Genomic DNA, 12,535 nt, shown 5'->3' on the forward strand with positions numbered 1-12,535 from the left:
TGACTTTCATTGGTTAACATTTATAGAATTTTAATTTATTATTACTTTTGTCAGATTAAAGTTATTTCTGTGACCATTGTGACTTTTTCTTTCATTGACCAAAGGGTACCAACAATTTTGTCCACGTCTGTATATGGACAAAGTCCTCACTCTGATATAATAATATCTGAGACACTTAGCCAATATATTTTGATCAAAACACACCTGAGCCCGCCTACCAAGCGCCAAGGTGGTCTCAGGTAAAATCAAGTCGAAGAAAAACAGTAGAACTCAGGGCTATGTTTAATAGTGAAAGTAAGAGCATTTCCACACGCACAATGCAAAGGGAACTCAAGGGATTGGGACTGAACAGCTGTGTAGCCGTAAGAAAACCACTAATCAGTGAAGCAAACCAGAAAAAAAGGCTTCAATTTACTAGGGAGCATAAAGATTTGACTCTGGAGCAATGGAAGAAGGTCATGTGGCCTGATGAGTCCAGATTTACCCTGTTCCAGAGTGATGGGCGCATCAGGGTAAGAAGAGAGGCAGATGAAGTGATGCACCCATCATGCCTAGTGCCTACTGTACAAGTCTGTGGAGGCAGTGCTATGATCTGGGGTTGCTGCAGTTGGTCAGGTCTAGGTTCAGCAACAGTATGTGCTCCAAGAATGAGTTCAGCTGACTACCTGAACATACTGAATGACCAGGGTATTCCATCAATGGATTTGTTCTTCCCTGATGGCACGGGCATATTCCAAGATGACAATGCCAGGATTTATCGGGCTCAAATTGTGAAAGAGTGGTTCAGGGAGCATGAGACATAATTTTCACCCATGGATTGGCCACCACAGAGTCCAGACCTTAACCCCTTTGAGAATCTTTGGGATGTGCTGGAGAAGGCTTTGTGCAGCAGTCAGACTCTACCATCATCAATGCAAGATATTGGTGAAAAATTAATGCAACAAGATCTTGTGACATTGCAGAAGCTTATCGAAACAATGCCACAGCTAATGCGAGCCTTAATCAAAGCTAAAGGCAGTCCAACGAAATATTTTTGGTGGCGACTTTTTATTTTTTTGGGACTGTGTGTGTGTGTGTGTATGTGTGTGTGTGTGTGTGTGTGTATATATATATTTAATATAATATATTATTTCTATATAATTTTTATTTATTCCATTTCATTGGGAGAAGGGTAACAAAAAAAAACAACTATAAAATATATATATATATATATATATATATATATATATATATATATATTTTATAGTTGTTGTTTTTTTTTTTGTTACCCTTCTCCCAATGAAATGGAATAAATAAATAAAAATTTAAGTATGCCAAAATAGTACTAAAGATGTTGCTGTTACCTAGTAGGATTGAAAAGTGCACATGTCCATTGAGTTCAACGAAAGAATGGGAGGAGATGTGAATCAAGGGACTGGATCTGTGAAACCAGAATTTCACACATTTACGGAAGCATTAGGCCAAATGCACACAGTGCGTATTATGCATAAATTTGCAGCATAGTACAGTACTGGTTAAGCAGATCGGATTTTCAAAAAAAACATTTACAATATGGAAATTGATCTGTGGTGACATTTTCAAAATTCACAGTATGTGAGGTTTTTTGTGTGGGTTTTCAATGCAGTCTGAGGATTGTGGGTCTGATCGAAGGTCTGATTTTTTTCCTTTCTACCCTACAAATAATCTGTTAAATTGTGGTGTTGCAAAATACAAACTCTTAAATAAAAAAATAAAATAAAAAATACTGCTATGTCAACAGAAAAATAAAGCGATTGCTCTTGGAAGGTGAGGATGAATAGGAAAAATTGTTGTATTTTTAAGGGATTTAAAAGGTAGAGGAGCCGGGTAGTGTCCAGATCTCTGTCAGACCCCATAATAGTCCATGCCGACCCGGCGGGAGGGAGGCAGTATCCAGCAGTGCCAGATCTAGAGAAAGCTGGTAGGCTGTTCGCTACCGGTACAGCCTGCCAGATTTCCCTGCCATAAGTGTGAAACTAGCCGAACAGTAAGGAATGTAACTAAGTACTTCCATAAATGTGATCATGTTTCCACAATTAAATGGTGGTTTTGATGAGCCAGTATTTGTTAATGATGGTTAACCATTTTGCATTGTATGAAGAAAATAATGATGTAACTTCAAATTTGCAGGTAATCGATTTTAGGAAAAAGAGTATAACATACTATGATTCTATGGGTGGACATAACCATGAAGCCTGCAGAATATTATTGTAAGTAGCATGTACACTTAGGTATCCATATTAATTCGGTATACCTTAAAGGGGTTGTCTCACTTCAGTAAGTTGCATTTATCATGTAGAGGAAGTTAATACAAGTCACTTATTAATGTATTATTATCCATTATGCTTTGTTTGCTGGCTGGATACATTTTTCAATGACATTATACACTGCTCGTTTCCATGGTTACAGACCACCCTGCAACCCATCATTGGTGTTAGTGCTTGCACACTATAGGAAAAAGAGTCTGCCTCTCTGGTGGCCGGGACCATGGGAGAACATATAGGCTGGTGCTTTTTCCTATATTGTGCAGGCACGGCCACCGCGGATGGATTGGAGGGTGGTCTGTAACCATGGAAACTAGCAGTGTGTAATGTGATAGAAAAATTAATCCAGCTAGTAAAGGAAGCAATATATTAGTAAGTGACTTATATTAACTTTTATCTACATTATAAATGGCACTTACTGAAGTGAGAAAACTCCTTTAAAGGCTATGGACTTTGACATGAAAAAATAAAAAAAAAATCTTTTTATGGTTGCAATCTCCATTGATTTAATTTTAGGCCGACTGATATTTTGTTTGCAACCTGCTCCTAGTTTTAGATTTCTCATGGGATAGGGGGGGGGGGGGGGGGGGGGGGGGGTCCCTCCTTGTAATACAGGCTGCATCTGTGGGACCAGGATGCTGCTGTCATCCCCCTGCAAACTTCAGTGTTTGCTTTCCTCGTTGTCTGAAGCCTGTGTGAGCTGCTGTTGGACTCTTTCCCCCTTTCCGTGCTCTGTGTACAAACTAATACTGAGAGAAGGGAAAGTGAGAGCTGTCAGAAATGATGAAAAAAGGGAGTTTTGTAACAACTTCTAGCTCTTAGGCCTCATGCACACGGCCGTGTTCCGCGGCCGAGAGCGGACTGTGGAAACCCGTCCGGGATTCCTGCTGACAGCATGAGCGCACGGTGTCATTGGTTGCTATGACGCCGTGCTTTTCATGCAGCCGCTGCTGTACAGTAATGCGGCCGTGTGCATGAGGCCTTAATGTGTAAATTCAAGGGATCTTCCAATACTTCCTACTGATGACCTATCCTCTGGATAGGTAACCAGTAACTGATCAGTTGGCTACTGTCAGCGGCGGTTCCTTTTCAAACAGCTGATCATGTGTCAGTCCCCCACCGATCAGATAATGATAACCAATCCAGAGGAAAGGTCATCAGTAGAAAAGTCTCAGAAAATCCCTTTAAGGATATAGTCAAATGCTGCAGATTAGTTGCAGAAATGTACGCAGCTGCACCTTTTACATGAATGAAGCTAGCAGAAATCCATGTGCTTACTGATGAAACGACTGCGTTCAGAAGTATGGAACTGATTTTTCAGCAGCACAGATTCCTGCATATCTTTTCATATGTGAATACACTGATTGAACACTAGGTCTTTCTAAAACTGTGGATAGAATGTATATTTATTTGCAGTGTGAACAACCCCAGGCTCTGGGCTTGTCCCTTTTAAAGGGAATATCTCTTTGAAAAATACCTATTGTTTAAATCCGGTTATGTTAAACATATTTTTATCATTTTTTTTTTTTTCTTGTGTTAATATATTAGAAAAAAAAAATATATAGTTAGTTGGGGGGCCCCTAAGGACTTGCCTGTATGGAAGCGCCGACTCCACTGATTAGTTGCTGCACACAGTCCTTTTCAGCGTGGCTCCACTAAATGCACTGTTTCTTTGTACTCCGTCCGTCTCTAGACCGGAGTTCACACAGACTGGCTGCACAGGGAGGCCCTTTTGGTATCTCCTTGCACCTTTTATACAGCGCACAATCTGTTCTGTCTCTAGCCAGTATGGCTGGTCACAGCCTGTTTCTCCCTGCTCACACTGTGGGCTGAGGTCATAGGGGGCATGTCACTTCAACACTTAGCTGCTGTCTTAAGGGACCAGTATCAGAGTAATACAGAAATGCATATACATTGAATTTTAACAGTTTAAGCAGAGCAATGAAACTTGGAGACATTACATGACTGTTTCTTACACATTACCACAATGGATTTTGAACAAAACAAAGATGGAGTTGAAGTTCAGACTTTCAGCTTTAATTCAGTGGGTTAAACAAAAGGATTGCATAAAAATGTGAGGAACTAAAGCATTTTTTTTACTCAATCCATTCATTTCAGGGGCTCAAAAGTAATTGGACAAATTAAAATAATTGAAAATAAAATGTTAATTTTTAATTCTTGGTTGAAAACCCTTTGTTGGCAATGGCTGCCTGAAGTCTTTAACTCATGGACATCACCAGACACTGTTTTTCCTTTTTTTTTAATGCTCGGCCAGGCCTTTACTGCAGCGGTTTTCAGTACCTGTTTGTGGGCCTTTCTGTCTGAAGTTTAGTCTTTAACAAGTGAAATGCTCTATTGGGTTCATATCTGTAAAGAATAAATCAAGGCAACTGGACGTACTGTAGATTTCTTGAAAACGTTTGACTCGTTCTTCCAACGAGCTTTCTCAATTGTATTACTGAACTCTATTGGGTTCAGATCAGGTGACTGACTTTGCCATTCAAGAATATTCCACTTCTTTGCTTTAATAAACTCCTGGGTTGCTTTGACTTTGTTTTGGGTCATTGTCCATCTCTATTATGAAACGCCGACCAATCAGTTTGGCTGGATTTGAGCACACAGTATGTCTCTGAAAACCCCAGAATTCACCTGGCTGCTTCTGTCCTGTGCCACATCAATAAACACTAGGGACCCAGTGCCACTGGCAGCCATGCATGCCCAAGCATCACAGTGCCTCCGCTGTGTTTTACAGATGTTGTATGCCTTGGCTCATGAGCTGTACCCTTGCCATACTTTTTTTTTTTTTTTTTCTTTCCATCATTCTGGTAGAGGTTTATCTTGCTTTCATCTGTCCCCAGAATGTTTTTCCAGAAGTGTGCTGGTTTTTTAAGATGTGTTTGTTTTTTTTTTTGTTTTGTTTTTTTAGCAAAGTCCAATCTAGCCTTTTTATTCTTGAGGCTTATGAGTGGCTTGCACTATGCAGTGAACCCTCTGTATTTACTTTCATGCAGTCTTCTCTTTATTGTAGATTTAATTATTGGTACTCCTATACCCTAGAGTGTTGTTCACTTGGTTGGCTGTTGTGAAGGGGTTTCTCTTCACCATGGTAATTATTCTGCGATCATCCACCCAGAGGTCACACTACGTTTTTTTTACAAGAGCAAAAATACTCCTTTGACCATTTTTGAGGAGTAGTTTTACCCGAGGAGGAGTACAAAAGTTGCGGTAATTAAAATACATAATACATAGGCCTGCACTCGCTCACATCTGCATTGGAGGCTGCGTTTGGAGGCTCTGTTGCAGATTCTGTTGAAAGACCAGACAAAGCATCATATGCAGGACTTTTTTGTCTGGTAAAAAGATCCTGAACAGAAACTGAACAGATCCCATCATAGTTGGTGGAGTCTGTTCAGCTTCTTCTCTGTGGGGTGACAGGAGCAGGGTCACTAGTGGGATGACATGGAGGAGAGGGGAGCAGGGTCACTAGTGGGATGACATGGAGGAGGGGGGAGCAGGGTCACTAGTGGGACGACATGGAGGAGGGGGGAGCAGGGTCACTAGTGGGACGACATGGAGGAGGGGGGAGCAGGGTCACTAGTGGGATGACATGGAGGAGGGGGGAGCAGGGTCACTAGTGGGATGACATGGAGGAGGGGGGAGCAGGGTCACTAGTGGGATGACATGGAGGAGGGGGGAGCAGGGTCACTAGTGGGATGACATGGAGGAGGGGGGAGCAGGGTCACTAGTGGGATGACATGGAGGAGGGGGGAGCAGGGTCACTAGTGGGACGACATGGAGGAGGGGGAGCAGGGTCACTAATGGGACGACATGGAGGAGGGGGGAGCAGGGTCACTAGTGGGACGACATGGAGGAGGGGGGAGCAGGGTCACTAGTGGGATGACATGGAGGAGGGGGGAGCAGGGTCACTAGTGGGATGACATGGAGGAGGGGGGAGCAGGGTCACTAGTGGGATGACATGGAGGAGGGGGGAGCAGGGTCACTAGTGGGATGACATGGAGGAGGGGGGAGCAGGGTCACTAGTGGGATGACATGGAGGAGGGGGGAGCAGGGTCACTAGTGGGATGACATGGAGGAGGGGGGAGCAGGGTCACTAGTGGGATGACATGGAGGAGGGGGAGCAGGGTCACTAGTGGGATGACATGGAGGAGGGGGAGCAGGGTCACTAGTGGGATGACATGGAGGAGGGGGGAGCAGGGTCACTAGTGGGATGACATGGAGGAGGGGGGAGCAGGGTCAATAGTGGGACGACAGGAGGAGGAGCAGGGTCACTAGTGGGGTGACAGGAGGGGGGCAGAGTCACTAGTGGGGAGGTGCAGGTTTACTAGTGGGGTGACAGGAGGAGGGAGGAGCAGGGTCACTAGTGGGGTGACAGGAGGAGGGGGAGCATGGAACTGAGAGACTGGACGGAACCATGATTGGGGGAGGGGGGGGAATCGCTCACTTAAAGACTGACATGGCCGCAACTTCTTCCTTGCTGTAAGGAGCTTTGTTATTGGTTATTTCAGGCACAGGCAGCATCGCTGCGCTGCCTGTGCCGTTCAGTGCTCACTGCGCTGATGAATGTGGGGGAAAAGTCTAAGGCGTACCAATACTTTTTCCAGGGAGTAAAATGGCCTGAACAAGCGTCATAGATGCTAGTACAGGCTTTATTGCGACATCTGCATCCACCACTGTTGTCTTCCGTGGGCGTCCATGTCTTTTTGCATTGTTGAGCTCACCAATGCTTTCTTTCTCAGGATGTACCAAACTGTAGATTTTGCCTCTCCTAATAGTGTAGCAATTTTTTTCTGTTTTCACAGATGAAGGATGGCTTGTTTCACCTGCATTGAGTGAGCTCCTTTGACCGCATGTTTACTTCTCAGCAAAATCTTCGAATTACAAGCACCACACCTCAAATCAACTCCAGGCCTTTTATGTGCTTAATTGAGAATGAAATAATGAAGGAATTGCCCACATCTGCCCATGAAACAGCCTTTGTCAATTGTCCAATTACTTTTGGTCCCTTTAAAAACAGGGTGCCACATGTAAAGGAGCTGAAACTCCTAAACTCTTTATCTAATTTTAATGTGGACACCCTCAAATGAAAGCAAAAATTCTGGACTTTGTCCATGTCCATTAAATAACTATAACTTGAATATGTTTTAGTAAACGGGTAATAAAAACAAAATTTGTGACAGTGTCTAAATATATATGGACCTAACTGTAGATCACACCAGCCACAAGTCCAACTCCCCATTTTTCCTATGTCGGTGAACATCTCGTGTCTATTTTGTTTATGGTCCATTTGGCTGCTGTAAATCCTATCTCTAAAAGCTGCTCAAGATAAAATGGCCGCCCCACAATCATGCACAATACATAGAATAAAAAAATCTACAATCTGTAAATAAAAGTGGATTGATGAAAGCTAAAATGTTGCTATCTGGTTTTAACTGGTAAAAACATAGGCAATAGCAAGGAAGGTTGGAGAGTATCCTAAAATATGAAAATATAAAGGAAAGTTTTCACCTTTTGTGAATCTCATCCCGATTTGGGTTTTAAAAACACCTGAACATGAGTGATATTACCGCTGAACACAATACTATTCTGTACAATACATTTGGCAGAAACAATTTTTCTACACTTTTTACAGTCTTTTTCTAGACTCTGTTTACAGCTGTGTTGGAAGCTCCATTCCAGCAAATTTGACTGGAACCTCGATGGAACCCATTATAAGTCCGCTGGGCCTGTCAGGTGCCAGTGGTATCCATCATGCAACGGATCCATCAATGTAACATGCTTTCCGTCTACAGGAGCCTTCATTGATTACTTTGCAGCATGTCTGTCATTTTGAGATGTGTGTCTCAATGTTTGCTTGTTTTGTGTGCATTTTACAATACTTCTTGTTTCCCCTCATAGGCAGTATTTAAAACAAGAGAGCCAAGACAAGAAGGGAGTCTCTTTTGATACTAATGGGTGGAACCTGAGCAGCAAGAAAAGCCATGTATGTCTTGTGAATTATAGAAAATATTAGTTACTTTTATTACTACTTATTTACTTTACTACATTATGTATAAATTCCTGTTCTTGTAGGAGATTCCCCAACAAATGAATGGGAGCGATTGTGGAATGTTTGCCTGCAAATATGCAGATTACATTACCAAAGATAAACCGATCACCTTCACACAGGTACGTACATCAGAGAACATAGTGAAGTTGATGGGCCTTGGGACATTTGTTGTTTGCTATCATCTCTGTATTAGGGCTCATGCACACGAACGTGTGCCGGCAGTTCCGTGCATTGGGCATTGCAATTTGTGGTCCCTAGTGCACAGGCACCATCTGTGTGGCTGCCACAGACCGATCCAGACCCATTTAACTTAAATGGGTCCGTGATCCTTTCGCACTGCAAAGTAATAGAACATGTTCCTCACTGCTCCCTCCGGATTGCAGACCCTTTCAAGTGAATGGGTCCGCATCAGTGATATGGTGTGCACACAGCCAGTGCCTGTATATTGTAGGCCACAATACGGGCACAGCCAGGTAGCGGCCGTGTGCATGAGCCCTTATTCTTCCAGTTCTACACAGAGTACAAATGCTTTTATAAGGCCTCATGTATACGATCATATGTTCGGTTCACATCCAATCCACTTCTTTTTGCACATCAGATGTGGACCCATTAATTTCATCATGTGCTGTCCGCATCAATGTGTCCATTCTGCAGCACCCGAAAAAGAAAATGGGACATGTCCTAATCTTGTCCGTTTTGCAAACAAGGATAGGACATTACTAGAAGAGTTAAAAAAAAAAAATGGTGGCATGCACACAGCTGGAATCTGCAATTTGCAGACCACAAAGCAAATATGGTCGTGTACACGAGGCCTTATGTGACTTACTGAGGTCCATCTCCTTCTAAATACTGTAACATAAAATGTTATCTAATACCTGTCTGGGATTATTCTGTGCATGCTTGACTCTCCACTACAGTTATATAAAAAAAAAAAAAAGATATATATATATATATATATATATATATATATATATATATATATATATATATATATATATATATATTATATATATTATTTGACCACTTGGTTAAAGTGGACATCGATTGTAAAGAACTTGTTACCTTCCTTTTTTTATTTATTTTTTGTATTTAGCAATTACTTAAATTTGTCTAATGATAATTTTTCCCTTTGTAAAATATACACATTTTCAATACATTTTTGGCTACTTTGGTGTTTTTCATATTGAAAATAAATTTAAATTATGTACCATTCCTGTGACTAGGGATTAATAACCCTGTTTAAATACATTAAAAAACAGTGTGAATTTGGAATGCTGCAGAGTCAGCTATTCTGTGAGTGATACGTTCTTGCATCTCCAGAACGGGTATCAAGCATACAGAGAAATTACAGTACATACCAAAGGGTGTTGTCACGGTGGGGAGTGAAGGGAAACTCCACACCATACAATGTAGGTTGGCGGGATATGCCACTAGGCCTGGAATCGGGAATAAAGGGAGCAGTTCACCTTCTAACACATCCCTAAATCCTAGCCCTGACCTCCTAAGTGTATGAGCGAACCCTAATGGTGGGAGGGCTCATACATGGAACCTCGTGCCCTACTAACCCTAGAGATCCCTGGTAATGTCAGGGCTAGGAGACGACCTGTTCATCCACGACACGGATGAACCGGAGTCTCCAGCAGGCCTAGCAACATATTCCGCCAACCTACCTTGTACGGTGTGGAGTTCCCCCCACTCCCCACCGTGACAGTATGTCCAACAAGGTGGCCCTCAAACTGGACAGATGGTAAGGTCCAGGAGGGCAGCATAACTCCAGCTGCACAAGAAGCTGAAGTCCCACTAACCTCAGGCTCCAACTTGCTCACACTTTAACCCCATACCTACCAGAATGGGATGGGACAACAACTTTAAAGGGGAAATGTGTAAACATGCTAAAAACTACACGTTGCCACCGGCAACAAGCATGCATGGCTAAAGTGTCACGGTCCACTACCACTATACTATGACACAGCCGTGACAAGTGTCTGTGAACTCAAAGACCTGATGACAAATCGGGCCATGGTAAAGTGTCAAATGCCTTTTGGTTTTAATTGGATAATTCTGCAGCTGATCTTTTCCTCACCCAAAGCTTGCTTTTCCGCAACAAATATCTTGTGTTTTTGTTTTTACAGAATCACATGCCCTATTTTAGAAAAAGGATGGTTTGGGAAATTATTCACCGTAAGCTGCTTTGATGATGTCCATATTCGTCCACTCACTGTGGTGATGGTGAAGGATTGGTCAGTCTTCGTAGTAGAACATGGACCAAGAATTAAGTGCTTGTCCACACGTTTACGACTGTAAAATAAGCTAGCACTGTTATTTATGACCGATATTGCCCCAATTGCCAACTTCATTTGCTGTTTCTTTTTTCCTTTTTTTTTTTTTTTTTTACACTATTATTTAAGAACAAAGTATTCTGTATTCACAACTTAGTTATTACAGGTTTGTAATTTTGGTAAATTGGATAGAAATCAGATTGAACACTATCATATTTTGACATCTCCATCGTATGGCATGGTGTTGAGTACATAATTTCAGCATCATTTGTGAAGAAACTGAACATGAATTTTTTTATTTTTTTTTACTGTACTTTGTAAAGGCAAAGTTTTATATTTCCATCATTGTAAAGTATTGTTTTATATAAGTGTACTTAAGTATCTCATCTGTTTTTTTCTGATTTCTACTTTTCTACACACAAAGGTAGATTTACTGAAGAAAAAAGGTACCATATATTTAATTGTGTACCATATTTGTACTTTGCTATATAACATTTGGTTTGTATCTGTAAATTTGTACTGGTTATCATTCAGCTTCAAGCCTACCTCAGTTCTATAACTGCTTACACCAGCTCAAAGCAATTATTGCCTTCAATAATTGTCTAAGGGTGCTATGACACGTTGGCTTTTTTATTTGTGGCAAAATAGCAAATATAAACGCTTTTTTTTTTTTTTTTTACTCAAAGTGGTGGGTTTGTTCAGCTTTTATTAACTGGTGACCTATCCTCAGGCCATCTGTCTATCCGCTGTTCGGTTATAGCTCCGGCAATGTAACTACACAGCTCCATGTAAAATAAACGGTGTAGTGGACAGAGTTCATCACTTTAGTGGGAGCAGCATTGTATTAACAAGCTCCCTCCACTACACTTTTGAGTGCTGTGTAGTTCCAGTGCCGGAGCTATAACCAAACAGCTGATAGGCCCGAGTGCAGGGTATCCGACTCCTGACAATCAGCTAGTGATGGCCTGAGTATAGGCCATCAGTTAAAGGGGTTATCTGGGAATTATTACCGATGACCTATCCTCAGGATAGGTAATCAATATCAGCTCTGTGGGGGTTCGACAACCAGGACCCCTGCCAATCAGCTGTTAGAATAGGTCAGTTGCTCTATGAGCACCACAGCCTCTTCCTAGGCCATGTGACTTCGCCGTACATTGGTCACATGGCCTAGGTGCAGCTCAGCTCGATTCAAGCCAGTGGTGCTGAGCTGCAATACTGAGCACAGCCACTGTACTATGTACAGCACTGTGCTTGGTAAGCGCCCGAGAGGTCGCCTCCACTCCCATAGCTCCAGTAAATGCTGCAACATCCGGAAACAGCTGAGGACTCAGACCCCCGTGGCCGTGATATTAATGACCTATCCATATTATTTCCTGGATAACCCCTTTAATAAAAGCTGCACAAACCCTTTTTGAAAAACATGTCAGCAGTTTTCAAATGCGTTTTTTCTAAAAAAAAAAAAAAAACTTACACAGAACTTTATCTTTGGAACAGATTAGGGAAATGTTGATGGCTGAGCATTATCTTGTCAAAATTGCTATTTTTCTAACTGAAGGGTCTTTATGCTTTTCTGGCTAATAATAAAAATGTTTTCTATACAACAGTCTTGTAGTTGCAGCAGTGTCTAAATCTGTTTTTTTTTCTCCATCTGTCACTTATGTGGCTGTTTTTTATTTAAATAAAAAAGTACAGTTTCACAAACCTGCTTAGATTTGTGTTCTGATTGTAACGTCTCTAGAATTATCCTTTTAACCACTTCAGCCCCGCTAGCTGAAACCCCCTTCATGACCAGGCCACTTTTTACACTTCGGCACTACACTACTTTCACCGTTTATCGCTCGGTCATGCAACTTACCACCCAAATGAATTTTACCTCCTTTTCTTCTCACTAATAGAGCTTTCATTTG

At 41.8% G+C, this 12,535-nt stretch overlaps 1 protein-coding gene across 2 annotated transcripts in view; it reads left to right on the forward strand.

Annotated features, from left to right (window-relative positions):
• The window catches only part of LOC122938405 (sentrin-specific protease 1-like), a 52,078-nt gene extending 39,776 nt beyond the window's left edge, over positions 1-12,302 (forward strand). For both annotated transcript variants that reach the window (XM_044293887.1, XM_044293886.1), the window contains exons 15-18: positions 2,149-2,228; positions 8,199-8,283; positions 8,373-8,468; positions 10,482-12,302. In XM_044293887.1, coding sequence (XP_044149822.1) covers positions 2,149-2,228; positions 8,199-8,283; positions 8,373-8,468; positions 10,482-10,544 — 324 coding nt within the window. In that variant the 3' untranslated portion in view covers positions 10,545-12,302. The remainder of the gene's footprint in view (positions 1-2,148; positions 2,229-8,198; positions 8,284-8,372; positions 8,469-10,481) is intronic.
• Positions 12,303-12,535: the final 233 nt, after the last annotated feature.

The sequence above is a fragment of the Bufo gargarizans genome, chromosome 5 (genome assembly GCF_014858855.1).
Source record: "Bufo gargarizans isolate SCDJY-AF-19 chromosome 5, ASM1485885v1, whole genome shotgun sequence".
Lineage (NCBI taxonomy): Eukaryota > Metazoa > Chordata > Amphibia > Anura > Bufonidae > Bufo > Bufo gargarizans.